General features: G+C 36.2%; 2 protein-coding genes and 2 pseudogenes across 2 annotated transcripts; 3 read left to right on the top strand and 1 right to left on the bottom strand.

Moving 5' to 3' along the window:
• The first annotated feature begins 123 nt into the window (after nt 1–123).
• On the top strand, nt 124–2483 carry LOC113326845. The gene is made up of 5 exons (XM_026574521.1): nt 124–887; nt 1070–1184; nt 1518–1690; nt 1930–2010; nt 2091–2483. The coding sequence occupies exons 1-5, from the start codon at nt 537–539 to the stop codon at nt 2142–2144; spliced, it is 774 nt and encodes a 257-aa protein (XP_026430306.1). The 5' UTR covers nt 124–536; the 3' UTR covers nt 2145–2483.
• Nucleotides 2484–2511: 28 nt separating this feature from the next.
• On the top strand, nt 2512–4671 carry LOC113326844 (annotated as a pseudogene).
• Nucleotides 4672–5393: 722 nt separating this feature from the next.
• On the bottom strand, nt 5394–12063 carry LOC113326843 (annotated as a pseudogene).
• A 3179-nt stretch (nt 12064–15242) lies between these two features.
• LOC113326842 lies at nt 15243–19329 on the top strand. Its single transcript, XM_026574520.1, has 9 exons — nt 15243–15682; nt 15736–15922; nt 16021–16245; nt 16375–16513; nt 16600–16654; nt 16756–17034; nt 17422–18115; nt 18853–18942; nt 19258–19329. Exons 1-9 carry the CDS (start codon nt 15243–15245, stop codon nt 19327–19329), a joined length of 2181 nt encoding a protein of 726 aa, XP_026430305.1.
• Nucleotides 19330–19376: the final 47 nt, after the last annotated feature.

Genomic DNA, 19376 nt, shown 5'->3' with positions numbered 1-19376 from the left:
GTTAGGAATTTTTCACGTCATGGCACGAAAGGGCAAATCAACAATGGACATCAAACCAGAAAAGTAGGGATTCAGAGACGTGCGGATGATTCTGTAGAAGTGAATAAAAAGGAAAGAGTGGAACCAAATGGCTAAGTTGGTAGTTGTGAGTAACTTCCAAATGGTGGTTCAAATGCAAAGAGACGGAATAAGTAAAGAAGTGCAGAAGAAGGAAAAAGATAACAAACAGAGACCGGAAGAAACATATGTGGAAGATAAGGAGAGGGTAAATACAAAGGCGGATATTCTGCAATCAGCATCTATCTCTAATGGACCAAGAGAAGTTGATGGACATGTGGACAGGTCTGATGCTTCTGATTTTGTTGGAAAGAACAGAACATCAGTTAGTGGTGACTAGAATTTGAGAACTCCATTGGACAGCATAAGGCATGGTTTCACTCAGCAAATATGAGAGAAAGTTCAGGAAGGTCTTCCGGTACCATGCTTGGTAGAAATTTGGGAGACTTAGTTTTATCCCTTTTGAAGGTAGTCAATGGATGGCTAGAGAGGAAGAAGCCATTGCTAACTTGTATGACAGCCATGTTACAGGATCCCACAATCATGTTCATCTCAAGATTTTGCAAGCGTACCCTATTGTTTGCAGGTGGCTCATGCATTTGGGGAATCTTATTATGCTTGTATCTCTGGTATGGCTGCATTATAGTCTTGGGGGCTTCGGTTTGTTTTTGCAATTGGGTATGACATCCTTTTTTGCCGTCATTTGGTGTAGCATTTTCTCCGTACATGTAATGATAGGAATATGGAAGTTTCTTACGATCATGGTAAGCTATGCTCCTGTTGCCCTGGCACAGAATCTTTTTTCTTGGTTAGTTGTTTATTTGGAACTTGTAAAACAGATGAATGAATCTTGATTTTAAAGCAAGGTTCCTTTCATAGGTTATCTCTTATGTAACATAATGCTTCCTTCCCTTGATCATTGTCAATTAGTACGTTGGATCTACTCTAAGCCAACTGTTGTTCTATGCAAATTCATGATGTACAGGGGCTTGCGTTTGTAACTTAGTATTAGCACTTTTTGTGGGCTTTATTGAAACCTGGAACTTTGGGAATTGCCATTTCTGCAACTGTTTCTCTATGGATATGTGGGAGCTTCTGGACAACAGGACTTGTCATCGTTGTTGGAGGTTGGTCGTTTCGTATTCTCTTTCAACTGATATTATTGGGTTCATTTTTCTTAAGCTTGTTCAAACCTAGGTTGTTTTATATGCAGGACTGGGATTTTTTAAAGAGTGAATGCTTTGCTCTCTTACAAACAGCTAGAAATTTCTTCTATTGTGTTTGTATACATGTAGGTTGGCTTGTGGCCTTGAATGTTTTTTTTTGTCTCAAGTTATGTTCTGATACACTTTCTTAAAACAACGTAAGCGAGCATGAAAAATCATTTAAACGTAAGCACAATATGCAAGGCTCACTAGGTTCCTTCTTTGCTGAGTGCATGAATTCATCTCCTTTTGCAGCTGATAGAAATGCAGGAGAACCTTCAAGTACTGGGTCTGGGTCTGAGATTGAGCTGACGTCTGAAGAAGAAGTTGGTAGGATGTTAAATTCTTCCGATCTCTATTCAGCCCTGGTATTGGCTCGTTATGAGAACATTGATATGTCGTCGCTCAAGTGTGAGTACAGCAAAAAGGTAGTCACCATGAAATTATCGTCTCTTGAATAATTTACTGGACGCGATAAAAAACTCAGGGTCATGTGCCTGAGATGATTTTTGGCAAATTGATAATTGGAAATTTTCTGAACTAGCATGAACTAAGCTTTTATTATCAAAAGGAACCTTTATTTATTAGGTTCATGTAAAGGTCTGCGAATAAGTGACTGAATTTTATATGAAAAGACTAAAGTGACTGAACTTTGCTCTGTATCCAGGCAATGCTGGTCCACCCTGATAAAAATATGAGGGATGAGAAGGCTGTAGAGGCCTTCGAGAAACTTCAGAATGCATATGAGGTACATTTGTTCTCTAGTTAGTCTTGTAGTAAGAATCAAACAATCCCCTCGTACTTAAATTTATAATCGGGTTTCTCCAGGTGTTACTTGACTCTTTGAAGCGTCTCAAAGTTCGTCTGAGATGGTATTTTTAATTTCTCTCATAATTCTCAGCTTTTAGAAGTTCATTCCATAGACTACAGGAAGTTTAGTTTCACATTATTGTTTATACATGTAAATCTAAGAATAAAGTTTAGTGTAAATAAACTAAATATCGGTATTAGCCCGCTTGGCTGTTGTATAATGCTAGTCTTTTGCAATTGTGGGGGAACTTTAAACGCGCTATTCTTGTTTCCTAGGAAAGAGTATGAAACTTGACCAAGAACGCATAAGTTGCAGATTCACCCTTGCCTGAGCTTGAAATTGCATTGGTAGAACCATAAGATTTATTGGTTGTTCTAATATTTAAAGTTTGTGTCTGAAATTGGCGAAGGATAGAGCCCCAATTCCGAAGACGCATAGATGGGTTGTTCTTGCACAAATGTTAAGAATGTAACTGTTCTGGTTTAAGATAAAAAAGACACCCTGACGGACGAACTTCACTTTCCTATTGTATGAGCTTGTTGTAGTCAGATGGCTTTCTTTATGTCAAGATTTCGTTCTCAAACTGCATGCTCTTCGCTCTCTATTTGATTGAACTTTAAAATATGTCTGAACTTCTAGCATGGGAGACATCTTTTACAATTCTCCACAGTTGATACAACCAAGGAAACATCTTTAACAATTCTGCTCAGTTTTATGCACATCTTTGTCGATAAATGTGACAACTAAATTGTTTAATTAGCAATCAGTAACCTGGATGTATCACTGGGAAATAGAAAAAACGTTAGTTAACTTGTCTTTCTTTTCCAGTAATTAAGAGCCATTAACATGAAGGAAAAATTGATTGGACTTTAGAATTTTGGCAACCAGACTACTGAATTACTTCGAAAATGAATCTTTTTCCTATTCATGTTAATTTGTTTGACAGTTATCTCATTGAATACCTTTAGGCTAAGTCCTGTGGTCTTCTAATCTAGCAGCTAGATTAGTAGTCCAGGTCAGCTAGGACAACCTCCTAAGTCCTATGGGAGTGCTAATCTAGCAGCACTTAACTGCCAATCTTGCAGCTCAATCTAGCCCATAGGACTTAGCCTCACATGCCCTGCACTGTCTTTAAACCTATCAACCTTTCATTCATAAGTTTGTTTCTCACTGGAAATAGTGTTTCTAGGCTTCGTTTAGTCATTATCACACATGGATTGAATGGTAGGGTGGTAGAGTTATTCACAATTTCATGACATGATAAAATGCATTTATTAGGGGATTTTTCTTTCTTTCTTTCTTTCTTTCTTTCTGTTTTTTTTTTTTTTTTTTTTTTTTTTTTTTTTTTTTTTTTTTTTTTTTTGACAGGACAAAATGTTCTGAGAAAAAGCACCTTGGTGGTGGTGGAACCATTACAAGTCAAGCACTTACATATATGATTCAATTATAGTATTCCCACTGCCATTGATCATTTTGTATACTGACTGTCATTTATCTAGCCGTAAAAATATGCTGCAAGGAAACTCTGGAAAGTCTCATATGAGTCCGTCACTTTCATCGTTGAAACTGTTCATAAAATACGATTAAACCTAGGTTTAGAATCACCACTATGTAGGTTTAAAGGTATTTCTTAAGGGGGCATATTCATGTTCTCGGTCAAAGTAACACTTTCCTTCTATTATATATGCTTTCTACTTTTCTACATTGTTTATTAATTCTTCAATTTTTGGGTTTCATGTTTTAGAAGGAACAAATAAATCGGAGAGAAAGTTGACATGTCAAGACCAAAGTTATCAACAGTTGCCTTGATCCCATTTTGAATGAGGAGTTGACTTTGAATGTTACTCAGTCGGCTGGTGTGCTCAATCTTGAGGTCTTTGACAAAGGTCGGTTCAAATCAGATGGCAAAACAGGAAGTGCACACCTAAATCTTCAAAAAGATAGCGTCAGCAGAAAGGTTGCAACAAGTATATAAAGGCGTGTCCGGGTGAGTCGACTAAGATAAGGACAATATATCCTGATAGCAGATAGCAGTCTAGTTTAGAGAGAGCTATGCTCAAGTTGTGTAAATGGGGTGATTGTGCAGGCTGTCTGCTTGAGACTTTATGGTGTAGAATCTTCGGAACTTGAGCTGAATCTTAAGTGGTATGTGGGTTGAAGATCAGCTTCCCACTACTCCTGTCCCTTCTTAATGAGAAGAATCACACTGGGGATGATAATAGTTCCAGCTTAGTTCGATTATGTGACCTTTACGGGTCAAGTAATCACACTGGATATGATGATAGTTCCAGCTTAGTTCCAACTTGAGCTGAACAGTAGTTAGTTGTGTACTTAGATCATACTGATTACTCCGGCTTAGTTTGATTTTAACAGGAGAGTTTAGGGTTACACTTATAAATAGGAATCAAGTTGTGTTTGTGAATGCGTTTCTGCATTGCTAATTACTAGTTTTGTGTATCGTTGTATGTACTCTTGTACTCTGTAAAGAGCGACGGGACTGGACTTGACCTTTACGCATGCTTCCAGAAGCTCTATTTTTCTTTTGTTGTGATGGGGTCGTGGACAGGTCTGATTGAAGAATCTATGGATGGCAACAACTCAAAGACAGTGCCTTCTACAAGAAAAAACAAGCTTAATTTCTAGCTTCGACATGTAGTCTTGTTGTACCTATGCTACGGACAGATCGAACTCTGAAGTAGTCTTGTAATTTAGGAATCATTTTGTTAACCTTATATGTTGGGTTTTCATCTAATTGAGATTTTTTAACCCTTGCCACTTCTCTTCAGATATTAAGCAAGAAACGCACACATATGGTGGAGGTTTGTGACTGTCAGCTATTTTGAATAGAAATACAATTACGGAACCCAATCAGCTGTGCTTCCAATAATTCTGAGTCAGATCTCCAATTAGACAACATCAAAATACCGATATACCATCTGGCATGAGAGCGGAGTCAGAAAAAAGTAAATACTTCGTGTAAATTTTATTACCCGAACGAGTCAGATGTAAGTATCTTTTTGTTACTCGTCTGTATTGGGTCTGGCCTGTTTGGTGGGGGTCTTAATATGTTCACTTACGTGCCATGGTCTTACCAAGTTTAGCCCGATAACCCTATTCGCCCACTAGTTTTTTTAGACACAATTAACAAAATTAATAGTCTCACATCGGTTATTCCAGGTTTGTTGATCTAGTTTATAAGGAATTATTATCGGACATAATATCAGCCAATTGGTAAGGCTTGGAAAGCTTGGTTACTCTTGGAAACACTTAACCCTAGGTCTGGGCTATCCTAAACACTTAACCCTAGGTCTGGGCCATCCTCTGATAACACGCATCTCGAGCAGATTCAGTTTATTTGACTCTACAGCCATGTGTACCAAGTTGTCTGTTAAGACTACAATTATGAACGAGATGTAACTGCTTATAATAGTGGAATTTATGTAACTGCCAGACTTAGGCACCTTATAATAGTGGAATTTATTGCTTGTATTTCATTGTTGTTTTCCAGAACCCGATTGAAGGAAATTGCTTTGCGTATTCCTCAACGTCGTGACGAAGCTATCTAATTTCACACTGAATGCTAGCACTGTTCTCAACTGCGGCCATAAAGTCCTTCAATTTTCCACCTACAGATGTCACATTATTATCAGAAATGCAAACCAAGTGTACTTAGCAGATAGATGTGGTTGGAAAGCTCTCAACATATAAAAAGCACACATCGAAGATAAGAAGGTAAAATTAGGAACCTTTTTTGCATCAAAGAACTCTGCTACTTTAGCAAAATCTTCCTCGAGGAATCCCCTTGGTGTGAGAGCAGGAGTTCCTGAATCACAAAATAGACAAGGAAATTCATTAAGCCAGATTTTAGCAGTTTACCAAATTGTATGTCAATATTCAATACAATGTACTCTAAATATAAAGGAAAAGTTTACCCATTCGTATGCCACAAGGAACCATGGCAGACACATCCTCGGAAACGGTGTTCTTGTTAGCAACAATATGAACTAACTCCATTACTTTCTAAACTCTTGAGCCATCAATGCCCTGCACTATTTAAGACGTAAAAAAGGAAACTCATGAGTATCTACTTCCACTGAGCTGTTGGACATGCCATATTATTGACAAGACACGGCCATAGAGTAAAAAACTTCCATTCTTTTGTATGCCACAGCAACGTTCCTTCTGAACAACGAGGAGTTAGAGTGGAACTTTTTCCTTGCTAACCTTGCTTTTCAGAGTGACCAAGATATTCGGTACCAGCGGAAACAATGTCATACCCCAACGCATTCAAGGTCTTCAAGAGTTAACATGTCACAACGTAAGAAAATGAATGTTACTTAAGAGAGTGCATGGTAGCAGTATCTAATTCCAACGAAAATAACCGTGTAAAGCCTTACTTTGGCGAACTGAGAGCAATTTCTGAGAACTTGTTCTTCATAAGCCTTGTACTCTGTGGTAGTTGCCTGCATCATATGATTTTAAAATTTAATCTACACGGATTTTTCTTATACAGCTCCAAGGAAAACACTTGTCATTTAAGGAAATCAATGAGCGCAAACCTGTTTCAGTGCAACTGCTAATCCGGTAATTGTGTGGACCTCCTTGAAGCCCAGGAAAGACAGCCTGATTATAATTGTGTGGACCTCCTTTAATTGTGTGATTTTGTCTTCATACTCATGCATGACCTTCAAGACAGAATGAAATATTAGAAGTGGAATCTCCATTCAAAATAAAAAAGGAAACAGAACCAAGAACAAACAGGGTTCCAAAAGCTGGCCTATAATGATAAAGTAAAAAAAGTAAGATTTGTGTTTTCTGAATAAAACCGACCTCTTTGCTTGTTTGTTGACTTCCTTTCTGTAAAAAATCATCCCCGACGTGGTCCACCAAGGGATTTAGTTGTTGTGATCACCACAGCGGCATACTCAAATGGCGATGGGATAATAGCACCAGCAGCAACAAGATAACTTATGTGAGCATCTGCCAACAATATAGCTTTTTGCTTGTCGCACACCTACAATCCAAGAAAAGATTAATTTTCAGTTAGTAGGCAGACCCGTATAAAAGTAAATATACAGGTATGACAGAAAGATAGGAAAACTTGGCCCTTAAATTATCCTTATTCTATCCTAAGAAATGATGAGAATATAATGAGCGAGATGGCAAAGCTCAGTGAAATGATACCACTGCGGACTAGCGAGTATAATCAACTGGCAATGATTTTACATTTCCAAAGTCCAAAGACGCCAAAGAAAAATCCAAACTGAAAAAAAAAAAGGTCAACTGAGCTTGGCCGTACTTAATGTAGTTTACCTGGCGAATGCGTGCATAATCATAGAAGCGTGAATAACCACTTGCACCAGCACTATCAGTTTTGGCCTGAAGAGTGTAGCGCTTTCCTCCAACTGGTAATAAAAATCAGAACAAATAAAAGAAATTATTAACTTCAGCGTTACTTTCTGTTCAGATAGTTACTCCTATGCTTGTGAACTTGTGTTACGACCAAATTTGAATAAGCTGAGCAACAGCTTTCAAAACAAAGTACCTGTCCAAAATCAATGTAACCAGTGCTCTCATCTAATCAGTATGGCGTTTTCTCAAAAAACATAGATATAGCGGATATCTTTTTGGTGTCAGTCTGCAGAAAAATACAAACATAATGATAAAGATTAATTGAGAATGCTATGTGTTTCCATGAACATTTACTGACTCCTGCTTGATTAAACATGCATGTGATAACCGCGACTCGCGTATTAGATCAGGTTCTCATTCTGGTTGGCTCCACTTTAAGTTGGAAACAATTGAGTCAAAATACCCATGGGAACTACTACACGTCTACACCTACGAGGCTACGATCCTAGGTAAATAGAAAAAATGAACAAAATTACCAAAAAAAAAAAAAAAAAATTCTCCTCACCCCATTGTAAGTGGGATCTGCATTCCAGACTTTTTTGGTACAACCGCTAACATCCTGTTTGTTTTTTTATTTTTTTTGAATTTGACTCGTCTGGATCTGACTAAAGTCACCCGACACATCTGGGTCTGACTCAGTAAGGATCACAGAGTAATAAACAAACCCCCAAAGCACTTTCAAGGACAGAAGGTGAGCAGTCACCAGAAAACGACCTCATGTAGGCTACAATCCTGGTACTAACTTCAGCTATCTTTCCGGTGAACAAAGCCTGTTGAACATTAAAAGAAAAAAGAATAAGAAAAGGCGAAGCCTTGACTGGACAATGTCTGTTCCACAATGCTCCAGAAAATTAGGCTTTCAACAAAATGTAGACGATATAGTACAGAAAGAGATGTATGAAGGAATCTTAAACTTGAGCTTAAGTCAGAGCAGTAGATATGTAGGGTTCATACTCCATATAATCTTGCACAAAGAAGTTTAGAATGAGCTAGAACCTAACACTGTACGAAAACAAAATTTTCCCTGGATCTGTCCTTGTGCTGACAATCTGATGCGGGACGTGTTCATCATCCCATGGAGAGATGCTTATTGCATACCCATTTCGATTGATGTGTGACTACTATGGGAAAAAATATAGATATAGCCTAATCCTAGAGAAGCAACAAGACAAAGTATACGATACAGCAGACTAGTAGTACCTTTGATCCTTCCATCATCACATTCCAGTGTGCATCTTGCATCCGACCATTGGCATTGCGAGTTCCTCTATATTCTTCCAGAACATCACCTCTTTCTTTTTCCATATCTTCTGCTGAAACTCGAACCTAAATTGCATTCAGATATCACTGAAAATTCTCTTATCAATACCTCAGAGCTAAACTCTGCCAGGACTGATATAGCCTGTGATAATAGTTCAGGCTTATCAACAGGCACAAGCAATTCATATATCGTTTCATCTGCTGACGTTGTAGCATTTTGACACTCACCAAACTCCGCCCCAACAATTTCTAGCAACTTAACAATATCATGATTTGTGTATTTCTTTGTTGTACTGAAAGCAGGATGCTCGACTATGTGAGCAACTCCACGATCATCATCCTCGCAACAATTTCTTATAATTCATATTTAACTCGATTATTCAATCAAGGCAGTAATTATACACATCTAGAAGAGAAAAATAGTACATAACCAGAAAGTATTGCATTGAATCCCATCTTGTTCTGACTAAAGTAATTCCCTTCACAAACAACAAACTTTAACTGCACTTTCACTAGAATTTCTGGATTTTTTTCCAATTTCACTACATTTTCTTACGATTTTACAGCACAATCACTTGGCATTATCTCAAAACTAATGTCCCACCCACCACTGCAGTTGCCACTAGCTTATATCTCTAACGTCTATTCTTAATGAACAACTCCAGTCAAATGCAGGGGTGCACTAGTTATTAAGACATCATCCCCAGACATAAACTCTGCCGAATCATCCAAAATCTCTATCATCCTCGTTCGTTTACTAAATTGAACAGTAGCCTAATCGAATATAAACCCAATTCTCTCTAATCCCCAAAACCCTTTAATGCAATTAACCTAATAAACCATTACAACCCAACCAAGATCAAATTAGCACCACCCCAAATCATAAAAATTCAAACTTTAATCAATCAAATAGAAACTACAAGCAATTATCAAAAATCAACTTACCCAACTTTAACAGCAAGGACAAGAGCATCTCTCATCTTAGGTTTAGAACGAACGTAATAGAAGATGATCTGAAAGAGACGAAGGAAATCAGCAGAGAGAGATTAAGGAAACCAAAGGGTTTCTACTCTAGTTCTACCATTTGCAAATGAGACTTACCATCTCCAAATGTAAATTTTTCTACTCTTATGGATGTAACTTTGTTGGGCCTGGCCTATTTGGTGGGGTCTTAATATGTGAAAACTACGGGGAGATCCATTCTCCCTGATGTTTCTACTGTGAAACCCACGCTTCCAGAACCACAGGCGCGCATCCAAATTCTGTAAGAAAATTATTCTCAAACCCAAAATATATAAAATTCTGTTTCTGTCTTTCTTTTTTTTTTTCTTCTTCTTCTTCGTCTTTTTCTTCTTCTTCTTCTTCTCCACTATACCTAGATCTCAGAAAAAAGGAGAGATTCGATTGATTTCGAGAACAAAATCATGCCTAAATTCGATTGATCTCAACAACAGCACCAAATCGTCTTCTTCTTCGAATTAACGACGAACCCTCTTACTACTGATTCTCTTCATTACAATTTCAATTCACTACTGTTATTAATGGTAGCAGCAAAAATCCCTAAATGGGTTTGTAGAACACGGTTTGGTCATCATAGATTTATGGTCAAAACTTGTTTTCAATGAAGATTTTGAAATGAATTTCAGATTTTTATGAAACTCTCAGCCGTGAATTGAGTTGGAGTAAGCAATGGATGAGTTGTGAAGAAGGTTTAATTGCAGATGATGGTGTAAATACATGAAAGAAGATGATGGTGTAAATACATGATTTTGACCAAGAGACCCCGAATAACTGAAAGATAATGGTTTGCGTGGGAGTTAATGAAACATGAAAGAAGATGATGATGTGGTTATGACTGCATAACATGTCATTCAGTCGAGAAACTGTCTGCATAACATGTTATGCATTCGTGAAAATGGATGCCTAACCTGTTATGCATCTACAAAATTTGTTGCATAACTTGTTATGCAGTCCAGAAAACCTGCATAACCTGTTATGCGTCCGAAAATATGGCTACATAATGCATTATGCATCGAGAAAATAGATGCATAACCTGATATGCATCCGTAAATATGGATGCATACTGCATTATGCATCAATTTTTTATATGTACGGCTAAAATCAACCAAAAAAATGATAATATAACTTGTTATAAATGCATAATTTTGTTATCCAAATGCATAATTTGTTATGCAGTGGAGAAAATGGTTGCATAATTCGTTATGCGTCTGCAGAATGTGTTATGCATCTTTTTTGGTGATTGCATAATGGTTAAGTATCAAGTTTTCAAAAAAATTCCCTAAAATGAGGATCACCTCCGATTTTTTCGTTAAAAACAAAAATTTGATATTCTTGTTTGTACTCGTTGCGTATCTCTTTTAAAATGGTTTCCAACGATATAGAATTTGTAAAATTCTAAGGCGCGGATTTTTAGATATGTTATGTCCAACTTGCGCTGCCAATTATACCCCTGAAAAATTAGGCTGCGTAACGAGTTATGCCTGAAAAGATAGTATGCATAACCAGTTATGTATTGATTCATATAATAATTTCATATAATTATGGGTGTCACGGTATACAAAATTAATTGTGGGCCTGAGAATGAGAATATTATTTTTTTTGGGTCTCCCCCTAATCTCCCCTCTTAATATTAGCTTAGTCCTTACTTGCGTGCCATGGTCTTATCAAGTTTAGTCCGCCCGCTTTGCCCCTTGTTTCCTTGAAGAGTGTTTTTTTTTCTGAAAAACACACACCATTCCATTAACAAAAAAAGGAATTACAGACATCCGATAGGTTCTCATTCCTCAACAACAACTTTAAAAATGGAAGAAAAGGAGACCAAAGATCATTAAGACTATCAGTCCTAGCTCGACGAGCAAGGCGATCCGCTAACCTATTGTTCAGACGCTTAACATACATAAGTTTATAAGATAAAGACCTAGAAATAAAACTTTGACATTGTTCTAAAAGATCTCCGTTCCGCCACTCTATATTACAGCTGACTCCATTAACAAAATGCACCAAATGGAGACAATCACTAACAAAGACAACACTGGAGAGATTCATTTCTTATGTCCAAGAGAATGCCAATAGTAGAGCAGCAGCTTAATCACCTACTGCATCTGAAATCAATCCAAAGTTAGCCCTCGAACTTTTTACATTCCCTCCACAGTCACACCAGATAACACCCAAACCCATGTTAAAATCCTTGTAAGATCCATCAACAAACATGAAATGATCCACCTCAGAAGATGAGAGTTTATAATCACTCAGATGAACAGAAATACTACGACGAGGAGTAATATAGGAGTTAATCATTCTCTTAGTATTAATAATTACTCGAGGTAAATCAATTGAAGTGTTTCTGAAGAGAACATCACATCTCAACTTCCATATTCACCACATTACTATAGCTCCAATCGAAGGCCATGAGACTCTATAAGGAGACTCAGCGAGATCAATACGATGCCAAACCAGAAACAATTCATCAATCCATTCCAAATCAAAGGAGATCAGATGTTGCAGAGACATGCCAAACCAAATATGAGCAGCAATAGGGCATTCTATAAAAAGATGCATGATCGTTTTTTCATGAATATGGCAAAGGGGGCATATAATATCCACAGATTGATTATAAGCATGAATCAAAGTATTAACAGGTAACATGGAAGCGAAGATTTTCCATAGAAAAAAATTGATCTTTGGCAAGCAATCAATACCCCAAACTTTCTTCCAAAAGAAGTAGCTATATCATTCACAAAGATCTTATAAGCAGATTTAACTATAAACTTACCACATTTTGTATGAGCCCACATAACAGTGTCTTTTTGACAATGGTTTAATCTAATAGTTCTAATCCTAGTAACTATCTCAGGAGAGAAAAGGGTAGACAGCAAGTTCAGATTCCAGAATGAGAGTCAATGAGATCACTCACATAAGTGAAATTGGATCGACTCGGATGAGAAGAAATAGGGGGAGTAACCATACCTGGGATCCAAACTGAATTCCACAAATTTGTAGAAGACCTATTACCAATTTTGATAACAGAATTAGCTTTAAGAAACTTAAGACCATTAATAATTACTACACCAAAATCAGGATTTTGTAACAGTGCAACCTGTCACAGTTTATTTTTCAGTCACAGATAGACTGTGATAAGTCCTGCAACAGTTATAACTGTTATTCAATTTTGTATTCGTGATAATAATTAGGAATATTAAATTATTTTATTAGTCACAAAAATAGGTGTTGACAATTTTATAGACAATCACAATTATAATTCAAAGCGATGATTCTACCCAAATATTTCACCACATCTAAAACAACCCCAAAATTATAACACTTTGAATTTTACTTGTCACTAATTTTCCCACATTTGTACAAACTAACAATTATATTTCATTTCTATAAATCAAAATACATTTTCTTTTTCTTTTTAATTTTCTTAATATTAGAAAACAAGATCAAGACCAAGTCAACAAGTCATGACTTTATAGAAATTTGACTTTGACATATCTGCTTCTTCCGAAGACGGTGAAAATTACCAGACTACCCTTATCGGCATAAGTGCAATAAAAATTCTGAAGATTGTGAATATGACCAGACCACCCTTATCGGAAATAAGTAAAGTAAATATTATATATTGTTAAAATGACCATATTACCCTTAATGGAAAAAAGTGCAACAAAATATCATGCAGACTGTGAAAATGACCAGACTACCCATATCATAAATAAATGAAGTAAATATTATAGACTGTGAAAATAACCATATTACCCTTAATAGAAATTAGTGTATTAAATATTATGGAAACTATGATAATGACCAGACTACCCTTATCAGAAATAAGTAAAGTAAATATTACAGACTGTGAAAATAACCATACAACCCTTACAAGAAATAAGTAAAGAAAATATTACAGACTGTGAAAATGACCATATTACCCTTACTAGAAATAAATGCCATAAATATTATGAAGACTGTGAAAATGGCCAGACTATCCTTATCGGAAATAAGTAAAGGAAATATTACACATTTTGAAAACGATCATATTACGCTTACTGTGAAAATGACCATATTACTCTTACTAGAAATAAGTGCAATAAATATCATGGAGACTATGAAAATGACTATATTACCCTTACTAGAAATAAGTGCAATAAATATCATGGAGACTATGAAAATGACCAAACTACCCTTATCAGAAATAAGTAAAGTAAATATTACATACTATGAAAATGACTATTTTACCCTTACTGGAAATAAGTGTAATAAATATTCTGGAGACTATGAAAATGACCAGACTACCCTTATCAGAAATAAGTAAAGTAAATATTACAGACTGTGAAAATGACCATATTACCCTTACTGGAATTAAATGCAATAAATATTATGGAGGCTAAGAAAATGACCAAACTACCCTTATCAAAAATAAATAAAGTAAATATTACATACTGAAAATGACCATATTACCCTTACTGGAAATAATTGCAATAAGTATCATGGAGACTACGAAAATTACCAAACTACCCTTATAAAAAATAAGTAAAGTAAATATCAAACTATGAAAATGACCACTTTACCCTTATTGGAAACATATGCAACAAATATTATGGAGACTCTGAAAATGACCAGACTACCCTTATTGGAAATAAGTAAAGTAAATATTACAGACTGTGAAAATGACCATATTACCCTTACTGGAAATTAGTGCAATAAATATTATTGAGAGTGTGAAAATGACCAGACTACCCTTATTAAAAATAAGTAAAGTTAATATTTCAGAGTGTGAAAATGATCATATTACCCTTACTATAAATTAATGCAATAAACATCATGGAGACTATAAAATGACCAAACTGCCCTTATCAAAAATAAGTCAAGTAAATATTATAGTCTCTGAATGACGATTTTATCCTTACTGGAAATAAGGTTGATAAATGTAACGGAGACTGTGAAAATGACCAAACTACTCTTATCGGAAATAAGTAAAGTGAGTATTACAAACTATGAAAATGACCATATTACCCTTAGTGGAAATTAGTGCATAAATATTACGGAGACTGTAAAAATGACCAGACTATCCTTATCGGAAATAAGTAAAGTAAATATTACAAACTGTGAAAATGACCATATTACTCTTAATGAAAATTAGTGCAATACTGTTAAAATGACCAGACTAACCTTATTAAAGATAAGTAAAGTTAATATTTCAGAATGTGAAAATGACCATATTACACTGTATTATTTATCGCAAGGAGAGTGTTAATGAAGATAAGTGTCCTAAATGTGGTGAAAGTAGATGGCAGAAACCACCAGAAGGCAGTACATCAACTAAAAAGGTTCCAGTGAAGAGACTTAGGTATTTTCCAGTCACAGAAAGGTTGATGTATGGTACAACATGGATAACTGAGCTGATTACATGGTATGCTAAGGTTGAAGAAAGTGCTACACACATGAGACATCCAGTGGATTCGTCACAATGAAAGTCAATAGACATGAAGTGGCCCGAGTTTGCTGAAGAGAAGCGAAATGTACGTCTGGGACTAGCTACTGATGGTTTTAACCCTTTCGGAATGATGAGCGTGCATAGTACTTGGCCTGTTATGCTTACTTGTTATAACCTTCCGCCATCTGAATGCACGTCAAAAGATTTTACGATGTTAACACTGCTGATTCCTGGTCCACTTGGTCCCAATCATAACATAGATGTTTATTTGCAGCCTTTGATCGACGAGTTAATTGATTTGTGGACAGTCGGTGCAATAACGTACGATGCGCATACAAAGACTTCCTTGACAATGAAAGCAATGTTATTGTGGTGCATACATGACTTTCCTGCATATGCTCATGTTTCTGGTGTGAGGACTTCTGAAACATTTGGCTGCCATGTGTGTGGAGAAAATACAGAGGCGATCAGGCTAAAATGGGGTTCTAAGTATGCTATATGGGTCATAGAAGGTTTCTAAGATATAAGTTTCACCTTTATAGACGGAAAACATCTGAGTTCAACGGATTTGAGGAGACAAGGGGTGCACCAATACGTTTGAGTGGCGTCGAATTATTCAACAAGACAGCAACCGCGAATAAAGAATTTGGGAAGTTGGTCAAGCGGCAGGCCGTACGTGAGTCTCCATGGTCGAAGAGATCGATACTTTTTTGTCTCCCATATTGGAAGGTAAATTGAGGGTATTGACCAATTATACTTTGCAGTTACCTTACTTCCATACGTTTGTGTTGTTTAAAATTCCTTTCTAACTTAATTAATCTTATCAGTTTCTGCAAATCCGGCACAATGTGGATGTCATGCATGTAGAAAAGAATTTTGCAGAGAACTTGTTTGGAACTTTTATGAGCCATAAGGACAAGAACAAGGATGGGCTGCTGGCGCGCAAAGATTTGAAACTCCTGGACTTGAAGCCTAGCTTGTGGTTAAAGGAAGATAATGGAAAAGTGGAGATGCCTCGTGCACCTCATTGTATGTATAAAGCAGAAAAGAAAGTAATCTAAAAAACTCTTAGCACAATTAAAGTTCCAATTGGTTACAGTAGGAATTGGAAAAAGAAAGTATGCCTGAAAGAGTTCCAATTGAAGGGTTTGAAGTCTCACGATTATCAAATTCTGATGCAGGGGTTAATGCCTGTTTTTATAATGCATTGTTTCAAAGATCACAAGCCTTTGCGTGAGGAAGTTCGACACTTATCATTGTTTTTCAAAGTACTAACTTCCAAGGTTATTGATCGTCCTGAGCTTCTTATAATGCACGAACGTGTGGTGGAGTCAATATGTGTGTTCGAAATGTATTTCCCGCCTATTTTTTTGTTAGTATGACTCATGTTGTCGTACACTTGGCAGAAGAGGCACATCAATTGGGGCCTGTTCAGTTTAGGTGGATGTACCCTTACGAGAGGTATATACGATTCTTTAGTTTACTAATATCCATTTTATTGTTTTTAGAACTAAACAAAACTTACATATCTTTGTTTACTGACTACATGTGCGAATGATGAGATACTACAAGGTTCTAGGTCACAACAAAAATTATGTAGAAGGATCTATTACAAAACAGTACGAGGTCAATGAAGGAGCGCGCCATTGCATGGAGATACTTCCTGTAGCGAGGCGAAAATCTATCAAGTGTCGTGGAAAGATATCAATGCCCAGTGATGTTTATGAAGGTCCATACCCAGCTAATTCACAAGGAAAACCACATTTATTGACCAAAGTAGAATATGAACAAGTTCGTTTGTGGATATTGAGACATTCAGATGAAAATACTGAATGGGAAGAGTAAGTAAATCCCAAGTTGATTTATATTTAAATCATATCACACTATGCATTGGCTTTTAAGTTCAAAGACATGAATATAGTATTAATCAGTGATAGATCTTAGTTTATTACTTTATTACATCTGATGAACTTAAACCAGAAGTTAACTACCACATGCTAAAACTGAAAGTTTCTTATTATCTTTTATATTTTTTTGTCGCTATGTTTGATTTATGGTTCAGTTTATTAACATTAATTTTTAAACATTTGGGATTGTTATAATGGCATCTTCAAAAATCTGTGTGCGCTCACTCGAAGCGAGGTTATATAGGAGTAGTAGTACTTGATTATGTTTCCTGGTTTATTAGTTAATGCTTATCAATTGTCACTTTGTGTGTTGTTTGACAGGAAGTACAAGATATACGTATGTAATTTTAACCAAACTCGTACGGGAAGGATAAAACCTACAAACTACATTAAATGGCTACGTAAACCATTTGAAGGCACTCCCATGACAAATTTTCGTAGGCTGGCAATTGGTCCTACCTTCACTACAGTTTCGTACAACTCATATTTTGTTAATGGATATCTTTTTTACACAGCCGATACAGAAATTTTTTTAACTACACAAAATAGTGGAGTCACCATGGAAGCTTGCACCAGTTTCAGAGCAAGTTCCAGAGATACTAACTTGGTCGATGACGATACTACATACTATGACGTTCTACAACGTATACTTGAACTGGATTATGGAGTTTTCTCTGAAATTGTTTTTTACTGTGATTGGGTACGAGTCGAAGACAAAATACATGGATCCTATGTGGATGCAAATACTAAGTTGAGGTTTGTCAACTTCATAAGGTTTATGAGAAGCTCAAAAGAAGTCGACGAGCCATTCATCCATGCTTCTCAAGCTAGACAAGTTTTTTACTGTAGAGATGTGACAAGGGAGCATTGGAATTTGGTTTTGGAATCTCCAATAAGATCAGACCCAAATAAGAATGCTTTGGAAGATCCATTTGTCTTCACTGCAAATGCGAATGAAGCTCCATCAATTTTGACAACTGTTGGAGATGATGAGTATTGGAATGGAGAAGATCAGGTAAGGTTTCATTCTATTTATTCTTACATGTCTCTTCTAGTAGATTCCATATTTTTTATGTTTACTTTCGTGTTAATTTCATTTTCTACAATTGGTTATTTTTCCAAGAGCACGAGAAATGGGGATACACATACGTGAATGAACTTGCCCAGCACCTTATAATTCAACTGGTGGAAATCATGCAGCTCCCCTGTGCACATGTGAGTTTTCCTGAGCATCTTAAAGGCATTGTATAGTAAGTTGCTTGACAATTAATACTTATTTAGCTCCCTTGCGCACATATAATTACTAGTTTAGCTTGTGCAAGTATCTTCTTCTTCCTTTGTATCTGCCTTCGATTTCCCTGAAGCTTATGTTTTGTTGCAATCTTCTCCTATCATAGTTATGGTTGTGCGATAACTTTCCTGCAGTTTGTGGCCAATACTGCATGTATTTATATACATCTAAGGTTATGGTTTGATTTGTCAAATTTACCTCAAACATGACCTAGATTAGGTTATGGTTATGGTTGAATCACAGAGAATTTGTATGTATGCAAATGATGCAGGAAACATGTTTTAGCACTCTTAATGATGAGGTTATTGAATATGGTGGTACATAGTAGTTCACGGAAATTGAGATTGTGGTGATGATTGAAATGAGATTGCATCTATGGGTGGATTGGGTTAGACCTGATTTTTCCGCCTATAATATATACGTGATGTATGGTGATGATAATGAAAACTTTTGCTATCCAGGTGACGGATATATCATCTTATGTCAAAGCAAATAATATCTGGAATTTCATGTCCCTGCAATTTTTTAAGAAGTTGACCAAGTTTATGATTGTATATTACAATGAGTTTTGCTTGGATTGTATAAGTTGTTCAAATGATGTGAATTGTAGTTGTGGTCTTGATTAGTCCGGTAGAATGGAAATGATTATGGTTTGATCCCTGCAATTAATGAGCCAATAACTGTTATCTACATTACATATATGTAAAATTACCTCACACATGTGCTTTCAGCTACTACCCATTGCTAGAATGTCTGTCGAATTACCTCACACTATTGTACATAACCAATATCTAGTATCTTATTTTGTTCTACCATGTATTATGAACTGAACTGAGTCATTGTACTGTTGTTGATTTGCTTTGCAGGAAGTCGCATGTGAACCAAGGACACATCACATTGATGCTCTGCTTGATATCATTTGTGAAGTATTGTCATAGGAGGAGCTGAATTATCATTTCGTTTTTTTTATCAGTTGGTTGTTGTC

The sequence above is a fragment of the Papaver somniferum genome, unplaced genomic scaffold, assembly GCF_003573695.1.
Source record: "Papaver somniferum cultivar HN1 unplaced genomic scaffold, ASM357369v1 unplaced-scaffold_10, whole genome shotgun sequence".
NCBI lineage: Eukaryota > Viridiplantae > Streptophyta > Magnoliopsida > Ranunculales > Papaveraceae > Papaver > Papaver somniferum.
This window is presented reverse-complemented; position numbering and strand designations above follow the sequence as displayed.

Bases quoted from the DNA above. Each gene is read 5' to 3' on its own strand.
- LOC113326845 (XM_026574521.1), top strand. From the start codon at position 537: ATGGCTAGAGAGGAAGAAGCCATTGCTAACTTGTATGACAGCCATGTT. The intron at 888-1,069 runs GTAAAACAGATG...ACTTAGTATTAG, and splicing joins TAGTTGTTTATTTGGAACTT to CACTTTTTGTGGGCTTTATT. The intron at 1,185-1,517 runs GTTGGTCGTTTC...CTCCTTTTGCAG, and splicing joins ACTTGTCATCGTTGTTGGAG to CTGATAGAAATGCAGGAGAA.
- LOC113326842 (XM_026574520.1), top strand. From the start codon at position 15,243: ATGAAGTGGCCCGAGTTTGCTGAAGAGAAGCGAAATGTACGTCTGGGA. The intron at 16,655-16,755 runs GTATATACGATT...GCGAATGATGAG, and splicing joins TGGATGTACCCTTACGAGAG to ATACTACAAGGTTCTAGGTC. The intron at 18,943-19,257 runs GTATATTACAAT...TTTGCTTTGCAG, and splicing joins AGTTGACCAAGTTTATGATT to GAAGTCGCATGTGAACCAAG.